The sequence below is a fragment of the Culex pipiens genome, chromosome 3, assembly GCF_016801865.2.
Source record: "Culex pipiens pallens isolate TS chromosome 3, TS_CPP_V2, whole genome shotgun sequence".
In the NCBI taxonomy this organism is placed as follows: domain Eukaryota; kingdom Metazoa; phylum Arthropoda; class Insecta; order Diptera; family Culicidae; genus Culex; species Culex pipiens.
In genome coordinates this window covers 1,367,395-1,384,601 of record NC_068939.1, presented here as the reverse complement: position 1 = coordinate 1,384,601, position 17,207 = coordinate 1,367,395, and the positions used below count along the sequence as shown (strand labels likewise).

The 17,207-nt window shown below is 34.6% G+C and overlaps 2 protein-coding genes across 2 annotated transcripts in view; one reads left to right on the top strand and one right to left on the bottom strand.

Annotated features, from left to right (window-relative positions):
• LOC120423011 (uncharacterized) overlaps positions 1 to 8,941 on the bottom strand; it is a 90,868-nt gene extending 81,927 nt beyond the window's left edge. Inside the window, exon 1 of the mRNA XM_039586643.2 lies at positions 7,859 to 8,941. Coding sequence (XP_039442577.1) covers positions 7,859 to 7,910 — 52 coding nt within the window. The 5' untranslated portion in view covers positions 7,911 to 8,941. The remainder of the gene's footprint in view (positions 1 to 7,858) is intronic.
• Positions 1 to 17,207, top strand: part of LOC120428400 (elongation of very long chain fatty acids protein 7-like) — a 318,557-nt gene that overhangs the window by 31,717 nt on the left and 269,633 nt on the right. The gene's annotated exons all lie outside the window — the stretch shown is intronic.

The following is a 17,207-nucleotide window of genomic DNA, read 5'->3' as shown; positions in this document are numbered from 1 at the left end:
ATAACTCTGTAAATTCTATATAAAACTTATCTAAACTTAATTTTGCAAACTTTTAATTCAGCTAAATGTCAATATATTACCATAGAATTGCTAAATAAACATTTTGGAGTGGGTATAACACCGTTTTGGGGGTATTTGTATCGATAGAATAGATTTTTCGTTGGAATTTCGTACCAACCCGGAATTACGTCGTCGGAAAATCCGCCGGCATCCGAACCGGTCCACAATTCTTAAGTCAACCTATGTGGCATCGGAAAGGGCATAAAATTTCCGATCTTTTGATACCCATACATCTAGGTTTTCTATAAAACCCACGATTTTAAATACCTAGGTAAAAACGTTGTTATGGTTTTGTTTGAGCAATCTGCCAAAAATGTATGGAATTTCGTAATTTTTGTTATCGTGGATCAAACTTACTTTTTGCCCAGGTATGGGGTGGGTTTTATAGAAAACCTAGATGTATGGGTATCAAAAGATCGGAAATTTTATGCCCTTTCCGATGCCACATAGGTTGACTTAAGAATTGTGGACCGGTTCGGATGCCGGCGGATTTTCCGACGACGTAATTCCGGGTTGGTACGAAATTCCAACGAAAAATCTATTCTATCGATACAAATACCCCCAAAACGGTGTTATACCCACTCCAAAATGTTTATTTAGCAATTCTATGGTAATATATTGACATTAAGTTGAATTAAAAGTTTGCAAAATTAAGTTTAGATAAGTTTTATATAGAATTTCCAGAGTTATATAAACTTTTATACTAAGTAGTTAGTAAACTTTATATTCAATCCAAATTATTTTTTTAATCAGTCAAGGATGCCTATTTGGAGTTGGGAGACTGGATTTATGGTGATTTGTCAACAAATAACATTATTTATGTTAATTTTTCGAAAGGTGTACAAACTTTTTTTGCACCTTTTTTATTTTCGTAATAGTATTTGTTATATAACTTTTTATAGAAATCATCTTTTCATGAGCTTTTTGTAGCAAAATGTCTGGCATGAGTTTCTGAACAAAACATAGTACTAGGTTTCTGTCAACATTAAATCGTTTAGATGTTTCATCACAATATGTGCATAGTGCCCAAGGGGTGTAAATACTTTTTTTACATACTGTAAATTCATTTGAGGAAAATAATATTTTCATTCAATTTTCTGCCGGATATAAATTTCCTCCTAACTTATACTTTCGCGCTCCAGCGTTCCCAGAAGACTCCCCACGGGGTGAAGCAGAAAATGCATCTTGCTCTGATGGTGCACACGAAAGCTCTTTTACATCACCAGCCACGTTGTGCCACGTTTGGTGCGCGCGAGCAGTGACATAGTTTTCCTCGTGATTTCGGTCATGTACCGCCGAGAAGGTGGCGTACGATGTGTCCCCAGGGTCCTTCCTGCTCCTGCTGAGGCGTCGTGGCAAACGAATTTGGTTGGTACGGCCAGAGTTTTAGGGGGGAAACATTTTGAAATTTATTGCAATCTTTCACATTTGCGTTAGTTTAAGGTTCGCTCCGAAGACATTAGTGGGATTTTTACACGTGGAACTTTCGTTTGTCTTTTCACATGTTACAGTTTGAAGAATATTTAAAAATGAAACATTAAAGAATTTCTCGAAACGATGGTATGCGATCTCACAAAGAAAGGAAACAACGAGAATAAGAATGCACTTTGCACTTGCACAGCGAAGCCATTATTTATAAAGCGATTTATGTGCTTTTATTTATGACCAAAAGCACATTGTAGCAATCTAGCTTTATTTATTGGTCTATATTTTTCTCGGTCAGACAGCGACACCATTTTAAATGTTTAGTGTTAGAAGTTTTCAAACTGATTTAATTTGAAAGGTTCACTGCACATTATCCAGACACATCTTAAAACGTTTCAATCAAAAATAATCATTTCCACATTCTTTACAACTGTTTTCAGTTACAACCCCCAACGCTCGCACTCCTGTTTCGGACAAATTAATGACCCTCCTAAAAAATGCCCCTAGTTTGCCTCCAAATGACCAATGAATCGAATCTCATTCCCCGTATTACTGCGTTTACGGCCCCGTACTCAACTTTACGGTTGATCGAGTAATAAACCACAGCACAGAAAATTCAACCGACCGTGGCAGGAAAAAAGTCATCATCCGAGCCCGGAATCGACCTCGACCGTTTAAACCTACGACGACCCATAAAGTAAGGTGCCACCACCTTTTTTGTCCCCCACCAAGATCCTTCACCAAAAACCGGCGACTTTTGGTTTTGCTATTCTACGCAAGATAAAAATATCATCTTCTTGGATTAGCTAAATTGCACCATAAACAATTTCTCCGTGGCGCGACCGAGGCACATGGGTCGTGGCCCCGAGATTAGAAGCAGTCAAGTTCTAAAATTGGATGATGGTCGTAAAAGGAAGATTGTGTCATTTTGTTTCGACTTTCCATTTGACGGGTGGGGAAATCAACGATCGCGTGAGAAAATTGCCTTCCTGTTAATGGGTGACGCGGGTTGTTGTGGGGGCGATTGAAACTCATTGAATAAATAAACAAAAAATAAAAATATTTGAAGACAAATTAAACAAAAAAAAAATACTCGAGAAACACAACATGCTTTAAACTTTATTGCAGTTATGCAACACGGCGTGGCTGGAGTAAAGTAGTATAAACCGAGATACAGTCATCCCACATATTCGGAACACCCACAAATTCGGAACACTTTTATGGTAATTTGTCAATAGCATGCCAAAAGTAGCTTTTCTGTCGACCTTACTATTTTTAGAACCTTCATTTAGACATTATCTTGTAGTACTTTTTGAACAAAAAACTTCATTCCAAGACTATTTTGTCCAGAGCAGCAAAACACTGCCTCCAAATGGCCTGTTTCATAATTGTGGGATGTTATTGTGCCTCCCACAATTGTGGAACACCTGAATTTAACTGATATTTTCACAAAAAAGTTATCAAACCATGTATAAAACATTACTAAGCTTGAGTTTCATTGGTTTCAGTGTGTGAAGTCATTATTTGGTAATAAATATGTACTCCTGGAGAGATCCAAAGTTTGTTTACATTCGTAAGAAAAAAATGTTCCGAATTTGTGGACTTCAAGGGTCAAAGTAATTCTTCAAAAACTTCATAAAAAAGTTAAAATTTGCAGATGTTCGATACAGCATTCGAAAGATCGCAAAAAAAGCTTTCAAATGAAGGTAAAAGCGAATCATTAAGTTCAATTATCGATGTGCTATGATTTTTTGAACATTGGCCGATCTGGAAACCGTTCCGAATATGCGGGATGACTGTACCACATCAGGAATTCATTTGTAGCAAGTCGTCACTGTCGCACGCCATGGCGGAAGGCAATTATTGTTGAAATTGAATGTACCCAAAATGTTTTTTCGTGGAAAGGTAGCTCAGGGGGTTCTTTTTCGATATCTGTGACCTAGAAAATATTTTACTAATGGTTTTTTTTTTATGTTCAGTTTTTAACTATATAAATGGAGACGCACGGTACATTTGGTTACTTTGAATCACACCTCTCAAATACTTTTAAATGCAATGGATACCGATCAAAGGAGTCGTCCATGAAATATTTCACAACCTTACAACCCTTCCCCTAATTTATTTAACAAAGACAATAACATTATTTATAGTATGAAGCGTCATCCAAAAAGTATGTCACACTAAAATCGGCAAAAATTAAACTCCCATCCCTCTCATGCCACACTTTGTCACACTGGCTCCAACCCCCCTCCCTTTGAAAAGTACGGCACGTTTTGTACCCTAATCTTGTTTTTGTACATTTTTTTTTTGATTCTGAGCACAATGTATTATATTTTCAAAAAAAACTATCCATCGTGATTTCAACAACAACAACAAAAATTAAATACATCCCGTGCAGACGGTAATAACAAAATTTATGTCATATCAATAACAAATACTGTTAAAATATCAGAAAGTATTATGGAATCTTCTTGAAAAATCCATTTTTGCAAAATAACAGTTTATGTTATCATAACAAAATTTGTTTTTGGTCTGATATTGATTAAAAACCAAAACAACTTTGGATTAACATATTTTGTTATGGAAGGAAATCTCCAACTGTTGTTGGGATGATCAGATTAGTTGTTAAAATGTTATTAGTCTGTTATTACAATAACAATCCAATAACAAAAAATTCATAACGCAAAATAACAAATCTTGTTATAAATAACATAAAATGTTATTGACCAAGTATTTTGAAATATCAAAAAAGGTTATTCCCAAGTTATTTCTGTCTGCTCGGGATAACCGATAAAAATGATAAAAACAATTAAACAAGTACGGTATTTGGAAATATTTTCCCATGATTATCTTCAAATTTTCAACATTTAAGGGCAAAGTTTGTCAAAACAATGAAACTTTTTTAAAAAGCGTGCAGACTAACAGCATAAAAGAAAAGTATAATAATTTAGGTGACTAAAAATGGGCTTCTATACTCTATTATATTTACTAACTTGCAAATGCAAATGTATTGAAATGGTAAAACAAAAGGTTCAATATGACAAAAATGTAAAAAATAATATTATGAAAAAAATCAAAGTCATCTCATATTGAAATTCAAAGAAGTTGTTGGCTGAAATGCTTATTCATCAAGTCTCGCAAACTAACAAGTCATGCCATACCGTTCGTGAAAAAACCTTCCCTAAGAAAAAATCTAGCACAGCTCCTCAACAATTCAATTTATGTTCCAGCAAATCCGAACAATTCAATTTCACTAAATCAAACCCCCCAATCTGTTACCTTCCCCTCCCCTCTCTTCTCCCACGAGAAAAGTTGTGGTAGTTGGTTGTTGCACTTGCAGCCCAGGATCAGTGCATCACCTGTTTGATGTGCAGAACACAGAACATTTTACGCTTCGTTTTCCGCCGAGAAGAGCACAAGATAAATGCAAACCATATCTATCGTGTCTTGTCGTGCCAGAGCGGGAGGTTGGAAAAACTCCACGCTGGTAAAAGGAAAAGTTTTTCAATCTAAAGTGAAGCGAAGAAGTGCTCCGAGCAAAAGAGCATCCGCCGACCCGCCGACGATGGTCTGAGGTGGAGAAAAATTTCGCCAGCTTCCCAATTCCTCGACCTTACAAATGCAGAAGGAATCGACTAGAAATTGAACGAGCACAACTTTATCGAATTGAAGGATCTTCACCGGTTATGAAAGGATATTAGAGGGAAAAAGATTCAATTTAATTACGCGAGCTGAAGAATTCCCTCGAACACAAAAAGGTCGGCTGATGGAATTTCCAGTCTTCTTGATTGAAGCAGTATGCTCACATTTTCTAACTCAATCATCTGGCGGTCGATGCCGGCATTATTCGGCGAATCAAGCCACGGAAAGACAATTTATGAAAAGGATGAGAAATCGATACTGGCTGAAACTGAGAAGTGAATGCGAAATATTTTCCAAGTTGATTCTTGCTCTAGGCAAATTTCTGCATATATTTGCATTTTCAAGGACCAAAGACCATTCATTAGAATCATCGATTTCAGTTCATGCCATTCTCGGAAGCAAACTTTTAACGTATGCGTATTTCATCGCTTTCAGTGCCAGACGGGTCTTTGAAATATTTCCTTAACTTCCTACGCTCAAACTCGGTGGAGGAGGAGTTCCGTTTGCAAAGTAAGTCTCTTACAGAGTTACGAAAACAGATGGGCGTAAAAGGAGAGGTTTCTTTGAAGGCACGAGCGAGCAATTAAGATGTTAAAGGTTAAACGAGTGCCCGACAAGGGTTTGAGATGAATAGAATCAACAACGTTTGTCGATCTCCAACATTGATGAGGCAATATAAAAGCAAAAGACTAATGGAACAATCACCTAAAATAGATTTACTGCATTTGCTTTCGACCCCTCGATCCAGCACACAATATATGGCCAACATTTTCGCAATTCATCACTTTATCGACCTCATTTTTCCATGTTGTTACAATTTCACATAGCGGAAACCCAAAATCCATCAATCATTTTTCAGAATGTGTGGAAGAAAAACATTCCAGCAGGAAAAGTGTAAAAATCGGTTCCATTTGTTTTCGTTCTACCTGTATGGATTCGATTGGGTACATTCCACATGAATATGGAATGCAATTTGTCTATTGGAGGGAGGTTTTTTAGCTACTAGAAGCACGGATGCTGGTTCTTGGAATTTCAATTTTGTCTGACTAGAGTGCAAAGCAGTTTTCGACAGCATTAGCTTTCAGGTGAATTTTGTTGAGAATAGCTCAATCAAACGAATGCCAGGAATTTTTAGCTGTTTTCATAAAACTGTTTTCTTGTAGGTTAAAAACAAGCGAAAAAAATATTTTCTAACGATATTTGCGCAAAGTTTGGGAACAAAATTTGAAATGCTGCCTAACCAAACCTTTTAAAAGGTTTCTCAAACATGACGTAACAACAATTCCAATAAACCAAATTTTCAGTTTTTGCTTTTTGGGTGTTTTCAATACTCAAGGCGGTTTCAAAAACACCCAAAACGCAAAAACTGGAAATTTGGTTTATTGGACCTTTTAAAAAAAAACTCCAGAATTACCAAATTTGTGGTTTTTTTTCTCGCACTTCCAAAACAAATTTAAAGAACGAATCTTAACAAACAAATAATCCTTTTGCCTCCTACCTTAAATATAAAACGTTATTTCAAATTTCCAATTATGAATGCAGCCCAGCCATAATACAAGTGGACATTTAAGGTGAGATGAGAAGGGGATATTATTTTGTATGAACAATTGACCACACGGGAAGAGAGTTCTGAAATTTCCCTGCAAGTACCCACGTGGTTTTTGAATGACCCTCAAGTCATAAGTCAGATCAGAGTTTCTTTGAATGCAACATTTCGTCTTCACTTGTTGATAATATTTGCATTCATTTAGAAGATTAGAATTTGTTTGATGTTATCCATTAAGTAATATTGTTATTCACATTAAAACTACAAAAAAGGATGAAATGCCAAGATTTTTATCATCATATTTCCTTTAAGTTTTTTTTTGTCAATCCTTAGAAACATTGGAAACTAATACAGTCCAGACTCAATTATTCGAAGACCTCGGAAAAATTTCACTTCGGATAACCAAAACTTCGGATAATCGAATCACGAAAAAAAAAATTTTCATTGTCTAATTTATGATTGTTGATTTTAAGTATGACCCCTAAACTGCCCTTGATCTCATAAATGTCCCATATGCATTTTCATCGTTTTTGTGATATTAATGCAGTTTTGTTAAAAAATGTGTGATCATTCAAAAAAGCCTGATCTAGAAATTGTATAGATAGTCGAGGCATCCGATAATCGAGTGTGGACTGTATTTACAAAACAACTGGACTGGTATATAATGCATTTTCAAATATATTTTTTTTTCATATTTTTTTGTTCGATTAAAAAAGCCGCTTTATTGTTTAGTAAAACATTTCAGAAGTGATTTTAAAAATATCCACGAAAATCTCGTCTGAATTAACCATGTTATCAGAGGACGATAACTCAGGACAAACAAGATGAAAAAACGCCAGCCTCCCTAATTAGGGACTGTTTTCGAAAGAATTTCCGTCCATAAAGTGCACCGTGGAATCATGATACGGGTAGGAAGCAGAGAAAAAATCCTCTTAATTTTGGTCTAATACCAAAAGTATGCTGGAAACCCTTTTAAGCGGGGACTTTTTGCTGCTGGTGAAATTGATGGAAAAAAAACAACTTGAGAGGGGGGAAACTTTTGCCTCTCCAAAGTGAATTCCCCGGAAATTAAGGGGAAATGTTTTCCAAATGAGACTTTCTTCTAAATGGGTTACAGATTTGTGAATTGTAAAAGTAAAACGCTCTGCAGCACCTGAAACAAGATAATTACGAGCAGTGACTTACCTAATCTCCACAACAGCAGTGTTGTTAGCACAATTTTAATTATCCTCGACATGGCTCCTTGATTAAACGAGTTCCATCAGCCACCGCGGAGGAGGTTCAAATGTTTTCCCTCGCTTTTTTTTCCTGCGGGCCAACTTTTCACGGTTTACATCCTCTCAGTCTAAATGGAAAATTTGTAACGCAAACATACACACACAGACAGCCAGACAGGATCCATATTTGCTCGTCTTCCTCTAATTAAACTGGGTAACGAGAAGAAGGACCACGCCGAACTTTGCCCATTTTTGGCACACGACGCTTTTCACAAAACTCTCTCACAAACGCAACACCAGCACCACCTCACTAACAAAGCGTTGCCACAGTTGGACAGAAGCCCCGGAGGCGCTCATATGTGGATGGTAATTTATCTTCCGGTTGGAATGCCAAAAATTACACGCTCCTGCACACCAATGGACATAAATTTCTCGACGCTACTGCTGTGTGAAAGCGAGCGAGCACACAAATCGTAAAATTTGCTAATTTACAACACTTTCCAAATCCGATTATCTCACACAGGGCAGAATACACGACATACGTGCCGTCCGACGGAATTCGCTAGAATATATCCTTTACGCACAAACACGACAACGACGTCAACGACGACCACGACGCCAATGACAACGACTCAGGAATATTATCCTTCCAGCATCACGTCCCACACGAGACTGACAAACGGCCAATCCTTTTGCACTTTATTTATGTTTACGTTTTATTATTTATCGCACACTAGCCAGCCTCACTCTCCCTCTCACCATGCTTCACGATCTCTCTCCTCTCTCCCTCTCGTACTGTTTTTGGTTCTGGGAAAATTCGAATTTTCCGAGTTCTCAGAACTTACGAAAGGACTCCATAGTAAAGAGCACCACACTGTGAATCGGCATCTGATTGCTTTCAAATCCTCATAGATGTGCCCTCTGCCAACACCACCTCTGCCACGCTGGACAAACAAATCCTTTTCCACCCTCCCCCCTCAACTCGGGTAGTAGTGACTTGGAGTCACTCTAGTCGGCTTCAAGTGCCAGGAGCAGAACAGTCACGACCGAAACGCAAACAACGACTGAGGCCAGTTCTGATGCTGCGAGCGGTTAAAATGCGTATACTTTTCATTCAGCTTTCGAAACGGCCACCCCGAACGGGAGCGGAATGTCCTCGTCGGACCCGAGCCGAATCGTCGGACCGAAGATCGGTCGGGACGGACGTGGGAGGGAAATTTACCACCCACTCTGGAGGGTGAAAAGTTTCAACGCTAACCGGAAAGATTTCGGGGTTTTGTGGCGCGCATGTTGCATTCAATATTGGATGCAAGTTGGCTGTGAAGTGGAAGAATGAAGCATCCATGGAAGGAAAAAGACAAAGCGCTTGGAAATATTCCAAGAGTATAATTTGAAGAGGTCCTAAAATATAGGGTTATGAGGGTGCCTTGCCTCTCACGATTGCCATTTGGTCATTTTGGTCATTTTGGTCTTTTTGGTCATTTTAGTCATTTTAGTCATTTTGAACATTTTGGTCATTTTGGTCATTTTGGTCATTTTGGTCATTTTGGTCATTTTGGTCATTTTGGTAATTTTGGTCATTTTGGTCATTTTGGTCATTTTGGTCATTTTGGTCATTTTGGTCATTTTGGTCATTTTGGTCATTTTGGTCATTTTGGTCATTTTGGTCATTTTGGTCATTTTGGTCATTTTGGTCATTTTGGTCATTTTGGTCATTTTGGTCATTATGGTCATTTTGGTCATTTTGGTCATTTTTATCATGTTGGTAATTTTGGTCATTTTGTTCATTTTGGTCATTTTGGTCATTTTGGTCATTTTGGTCATTTTGGTCATTTTGGTCATTTTGGTCATTTTGGTCATTTTAGTCATTTTGGTCATTTTGGTCATTTTGGTCATTTTGGTCATTTTGGTCATTTTGGTCATTTTGGTCATTTTGGTCATTTTGATCATTTTTATCATGTTGGTAATTTTGGTCATTTTGTTCATTTTGTTCATTTTGGTCATTTTGGTCATTTTGATCATTTTGGTCATTTTGGTCATTATGGTCATTTTGGTCATTTTGGTCATTTTGGTCATTTTGGTCATTTTGGTCATTTTGGTCATTTTGGTCATTTTGGTCATTTTGGTCATTTTGGTCATTTTGGTCATTTTGGTCATTTTGGTCATTTTGATCATTTTGGTCATTTTGGTAATTTTGGTCATTTTGGTCATTTTGGTCATTTTGGTCATTTTGGACATTTTGGTCATTTTGGTCATTTTGGTCATTTTGGTCATTTTGGTCATTTTAGTCATTTTAGTCATTTTAGTCATTTAAGTCATTTTACTCATTTAAGTCATTTTGGTCATTTTGGTCATTTAGGTCATTTTGGTCATTTTGGTCATTTTGGTCATGTTGGTCATTTTGGTCATTTTGGTCATTTTGGTCATTTTGGTAATTTTGGTCATTTTACTCATTTAAGTCATTTTACTCATTTAAGTCATTTTAGTCATTTTGGTCATTTAGGTCATTTTGGTCATTTTGGTCATTTTGGTAATTTTGGTCATTTTAGTCATTTTAGTCATTTTGGTCATTTAGGTCATTTTGGTCATTTTGATCATTTTGGTCATTTTGGTCATTTTTATCATGTTGGTAATTTTGGTCATTTTGTTCATTTTGTTCATTTTGGTCATTTTGGTCATTTTGGTCATTTTGATCATTTTGGTCATTTTGGTCATTTTGGTCATTTTGGTAATTGTGGTCATTTTAGTCATTTTAGTCATTTTGGTCATTTTGGTCATTTTGGTCATTTTGATCATTTTGGTCATTTTGGTCATTTTTATCATGTTGGTAATTTTGGTCATTTTGTTCATTTTGTTCATTTTGTTCATTTTGGTCATTTTGGTCATTTTGGTCATTTTGATCATTTTGGTCATTTTGGTCATTTTGGTCATTTTGGTCATTTTGGTCATTTTGGTCATTTTGGTCATTTTGGTCATTTTGGTCATTTTGGTCATTTTGGTCATTTTGGTCATTATGGTCATTTTGGTCATTTTGGTCATTTTTATCATGTTGGTAATTTTGGTCATTTTGTTCATTTTGTTCATTTTGGTCATTTTGGTCATTTTGGTCATTTTGGTCATTTTGGTCATTTTGGTCATTTTGGTCATTTTGGTCATTTTAGTCATTTTGGTCATTTTGGTCATTTTGGTCATTTTGGTCATTTTGGTCATTTTGGTCATTTTGGTCATTTTGGTCATTTTGGTCATTTTGGTCATTTTGGTCATTTTGGTCATTTTGGACATTTTGGTCATTTTGGTCATTTTGGTCATTTTGGTCATTTTGGTCATTTTGGTCATTTTAGTCATTTTAGTCATTTTAGTCATTTAAGTCATTTTACTCATTTAAGTCATTTTAGTCATTTTGGTCATTTAGGTCATTTTGGTAATTTTGGTCATTTTGGTCATGTTGGTCATTTTGGTCATTTTGGTCATTTTGGTCATTTTGGTAATTTTGGTCATTTTACTCATTTAAGTCATTTTACTCATTTAAGTCATTTTAGTCATTTTGGTCATTTAGGTCATTTTGGTCATTTTGGTCATGTTGGTCATTTTGGTCATTTTGGTCATTTTGGTCATTTTGGTAATTTTGGTCATTTTAGTCATTTTAGTCATTTTGGTCATCTAGGTCATTTTGGTCATTTTGATCATTTTGGTCATTTTGGTCATTTTTATCATGTTGGTAATTTTGGTCATTTTGTTCATTTTGTTCATTTTGGTCATTTTGATCATTTTGGTCATTTTGGTCATTTTGGTCATTTTGGTCATTTTGGTCATTTTGGTAATTTTGGTCATTTTGGTCATTTTGGTCATTTTGGTCATTTTGGTCATTTTGGTCATTTTGGTCATTTTGGTCATTTTGGTCATTTTGGTCATTTTGGTCATTTTGGTCATTTTGGTCATTTTGGTCATTTTGGTCATTTTGGTCATTTTGGTCATTTTGGTCATTTTTATCATGTTGGTAATTTTGGTCATTTTGTTCATTTTGTTCATTTTGGTCATTTTGGTCATTTTGGTCATTTTGGTCATTTTGGTCATGTTGGTCATTTTGGTCATTTTGGTCATTTTGGTCATTTTGGTCATTTTGGTCATTTTGGTCATTTTGGTCATTTTGGTCATTTTGGTCATTATGGTCATTTTGGTCATTTTGGTCATTTTGGTCATTTTGGTCATTTTGGTCATTTTGGTCATTTTGGTCATTTTGGTCATTTTGGTCATTTTGGTCATTTTGGTCATTTTGGTCATTTTTATCATGTTGGTAATTTTGTTCATTTTGTTCATTTTGGTCATTTTGGTCATTTTGGTCATTTTGGTCATTTTGGTCATTTTGGTCTTTTTGGTCATTTTGGTCATTTTGGTCATTTTAGTCATTTTGGTCATTTTGGTCATTTTGGTCATTTTGGTCATTTTGGTCATTTTGGTCATTTTGGTCATTTTGGTCATTTTGATCATTTTGGTCATTTTGGTCATTTTTATCATGTTGGTAATTTTGGTCATTTTGTTCATTTTGTTCATTTTGGTCATTTTGGTCATTTTGATCATTTTGGTCATTTTGGTCATTTTGGTCATTTTGGTCATTTTGGTCATTTTGGTCATTTTGGTCATTTTGGTCATTTTGGTCATTTTGGTCATTTTGGTCATTTTGGTCATTTTGGTCATTTTGGTCATTTTTATCATGTTGGTAATTTTGTTCATTTTGTTCATTTTGGTCATTTTGGTCATTTTGGTCATTTTGGTCATTTTGGTCATGTTGGTCATTTTGGTCATTTTGGTCATTTTGGTCATTTTTATCATGTTGGTAATTTTGTTCATTTTGTTCATTTTGGTCATTTTGGTCATTTTGGTCATTTTGGTCATTTTGGTCATTTTGGTCATTTTGGTCATTTTGGTCATGTTGGTCATTTTGGTCTTTTTGGTCATTTTGGTCATTTTGGTCATTTTAGTCATTCTGGTCATTTTGGTCATTTTGGTCATTTTGGTCATTTTGGTCATTTTGGTCATTTTGGTCATTTTGGTCATTTTGGTCATTTTGGTCATTTTGGTCATTTTGGTCATTTTGGTCATTTTGGTCATTTTGGTCATTTTGGTCATTTTGGTCATTTTGTTCATTTTGGTCATTTTGGTCATTTTGGTCATTTGATCATTTTGGTCATTTTGGTCATTTTGGTCATTTTGATCATTTTCGTCATTTTGTTCATTTTGGTCATTTTGGTCATTTTGGTCATTTTGGTCATTTTGGTCATTTTGGTCATTTTGGTCATTTTGGTCATTTTGGTCATTTTGGTCATTTTTATCATGTTGGTAATTTTGTTCATTTTGTTCATTTTGGTCATTTTGGTCATTTTGGTCATTTTGGTCATGTTGGTCATTTTGGTCATTTTGGTCATTTTGGTCATTATGGTCATTTTGGTCATTTTGGTCATTTTGGTCATTTTGGTCATTTTGGTCATTTTGGTCATTTTGGTCATTTTGGTCATTTTGGTCATTTTGGTCATTTTGGTCATTTTGGTCATTTTGGTCATTTTGGTCATTTTGGTCATTTTGGTAATTTTGGTCATTTTGGTCATTTTTATCATGTTGGTAATTTTGGTCATTTTGTTCATTTTGTTCATTTTGGTCATTTTGGTCATTTTGATCATTTTGGTCATTTTGGTCATTTTGGTCATTTTGGTCATTTTGGTCATTTTGGTCATTTTGGTCATTTTGGTCATTTTGGTCATTTTGGTCATTTTGGTCATTTTGGTCATTTTGGTCATTTTGGTCATTTTGGTAATTTTGGTCATTTTGGTCATTTTGGTCATTTTGGTCATTTTGGTCATTTTTATCATGTTGGTAATTTTGTTCATTTTGTTCATTTTGGTCATTTTGGTCATTTTGGTCATTTTGGTCATTTTGGTCATGTTGGTCATTTTGGTCATTTTGGTCATTTTGGTCATTTTGGTCATTTTGGTCATTTTGGTCATTTTGGTCATTTTGATCATTTTGGTCATTTTGGTCATTTTGGTCATTTTGGTCATTTTGGTCATTTTGGTCATTTTGGTCATTTTGGTCATTTTTATCATTTTGGTCATTTTGGTCATTTTGGTCATTTTGGTCATTTTGGTCATTTTGGTCATTTTGGTCATTTTGGTCATGTTGGTCATTTTGGTCATTTTGGTCATTTTGGTCATTTTGGTCATTTTAGTCATTTTGGTCATTTTGGTCATTTTGGTCATTTTGGTCATTTTGGTCATTTTAGTCATTTTGGTCATTTTTATCATTTTGGTCATTTTGGTCATTTTGGTCATTTTGGTCATTTTGGTCATTTTGGTCATTTTGGTAATTTTGGTCATTTTGGTCATTTTTATCATGTTGGTAATTTTGGTCATTTTGTTCATTTTGTTCATTTTGGTCATTTTGGTCATTTTGATCATTTTGGTCATTTTGGTCATTTTGGTCATTTTGGTCATTTTGGTCATTTTGGTCATTTTGGTCATTTTGGTCATTTTGGTCATTTTGGTCATTTTGGTCATTTTGGTCATTTTGGTCATTTTGGTCATTTTGGTCATTTTGGTCATTTTGGTCATTTTTATCATTTTGGTCATTTTGGTAATTTTGTTCATTTTGTTCATTTTGGTCATTTTGGTCATTTTGGTCATTTTGGTCATTTTGGTCATGTTGGTCATTTTGGTCATTTTGGTCATTTTGGTCATTTTGGTCATTTTAGTCATTTTGGTCATTTTGGTCATTTTGGTCATTTTGGTCTTTTTGGTCATTTTGGTAATTTTGGTCATTTTGGTCATTTTTATCATGTTGGTAATTTTGTTCATTTTGTTCATTTTGGTCATTTTGGTCATTTTGGTCATTTTGATCATTTTGGTCATTTTGGTCATTTTGGTCATGTTGGTCATTTTGGTCATTTTTATCATTTTGGTCATTTTGGTAATTTTGTTCATTTTGTTCATTTTGGTCATTTTGGTCATTTTGGTCATTTTGGTCATTTTGGTCATGTTGGTCATTTTGGTCTTTTTGGTCATTTTGGTCTTTTTGGTCATTTTGGTCATTTTGGTCATTTTGGTCATTTTGGTCATTTTGGTCTTTTTGGTCATTTTGGTAATTTTGGTCATTTTGGTCATTTTTATCATGTTGGTAATTTTGTTCATTTTGTTCATTTTGGTCATTTTGGTCATTTTGGTCATTTTGATCATTTTGGTCATTTTGGTCATTTTGGTCATTTTGGTCATTTTGGTCATTTTTATCATTTTGGTCATTTTGGTAATTTTGTTCATTTTGTTCATTTTGGTCATTTTGGTCATTTTGGTCATTTTGGTCATTTTGGTCATGTTGGTCATTTTGGTCATTTTGGTCATTTTGGTCATTTTGGTCATTTTAGTCATTTTGGTCATTTTGGTCATTTTGGTCATTTTGGTCTTTTTGGTCATTTTGGTAATTTTGGTCATTTTGGTCATTTTTATCATGTTGGTAATTTTGTTCATTTTGTTCATTTTGGTCATTTTGGTCATTTTGGTCATTTTGATCATTTTGGTCATTTTGGTCATTTTGGTCATTTTGGTCATTTTGGTCATTTTTATCATTTTGGTCATTTTGGTAATTTTGTTCATTTTGTTCATTTTGGTCATTTTGGTCATTTTGGTCATTTTGGTCATTTTGGTCATGTTGGTCATTTTGGTCTTTTTGGTCATTTTGGTCTTTTTGGTCATTTTGGTCATTTTGGTCATTTTGGTCATTTTGGTCATTTTGGTCTTTTTGGTCATTTTGGTAATTTTGGTCATTTTGGTCATTTTTATCATGTTGGTAATTTTGGTCATTTTGTTCATTTTGTTCATTTTGGTCATTTTGGTCATTTTGATCATTTTGGTCATTTTGGTCATTTTGGTCATTTTGGTCATTTTGGTCATTTTGGTCATTTTGGTCATTTTGGTCATTTTGGTCATTTTGGTCATTTTGGTCATTTTGGTCATTTTGGTCATTTTGGTCATTTTGGTAATTTTGGTCATTTTGGTCATTTTGGTCATTTTGGTCATTTTGGTCATTTTTATCATGTTGGTAATTTTGTTCATTTTGTTCATTTTGGTCATTTTGGTCATTTTGGTCATTTTGGTCATTTTGGTCATTTTGGTCATTTTGGTCATTTTGGTCATTTTGGTCATTATGGTCATTTTGGTCATTTTGGTCATTTTGGTCATTTTGATCATTTTGGTCATTTTGGTCATTTTGGTCATTTTGGTCATTTTGGTCATTTTGGTCATTTTGGTCATTTTGGTCATTTTTATCATTTTGGTCATTTTGGTCATTTTGGTCATTTTGGTCATTTTGGTCATTTTGGTCATTTTGGTCATTTTGGTCATGTTGGTCATTTTGGTCATTTTGGTCATTTTGGTCATTTTGGTCATTTTAGTCATTTTGGTCATTTTGGTCATTTTGGTCATTTTGGTCATTTTGGTCATTTTAGTCATTTTGGTCATTTTGATCATTTTGGTCATTTTGGTCATTTTGGTCATTTTGGTCATTTTGGTCATTTTGGTCATTTTGGTAATTTTGGTCATTTTGGTCATTTTTATCATGTTGGTAATTTTGGTCATTTTGTTCATTTTGTTCATTTTGGTCATTTTGGTCATTTTGATCATTTTGGTCATTTTGGTCATTTTGGTCATTTTGGTCATTTTGGTCATTTTGGTCATTTTGGTCATTTTGGTCATTTTGGTCATTTTGGTCATTTTGGTCATTTTGGTCATTTTGGTCATTTTGGTCATTTTGGTCATTTTGGTCATTTTGGTCATTTTGGTCATGTTGGTCATTTTGGTCATTTTGGTCATTTTGGTCATTTTGGTCATTTTAGTCATTTTGGTCATTTTGGTCATTTTGGTCATTTTGGTCATTTTGGTCATTTTGGTCATTTTGGTCATTTTTATCATTTTGGTCATTTTGGTCATTTTGGTCATTTTTATCATTTTGGTCATTTTGGTCATTTTGGTCATTTTGGTCATTTTGGTCATTTTGGTCATTTTGGTCATTTTGGTCATGTTGGTCATTTTGGTCATTTTGGTCATTTTGGTCATTTTGGTCATTTTAGTCATTTTGGTCATTTTGGTCATTTTGGTCATTTTGGTCATTTTGGTCATTTTAGTCATTTTGGTCATTTTGATCATTTTGGTCATTTTGGTCATTTTGGTCATTTTGGTCATTTTGGTCATTTTGGTCATTTTGGTAATTTTGGTCATTTTGGTCATTTTTATCATGTTGGTAATTTTGGTCATTTTGTTCATTTTGTTCATTTTGGT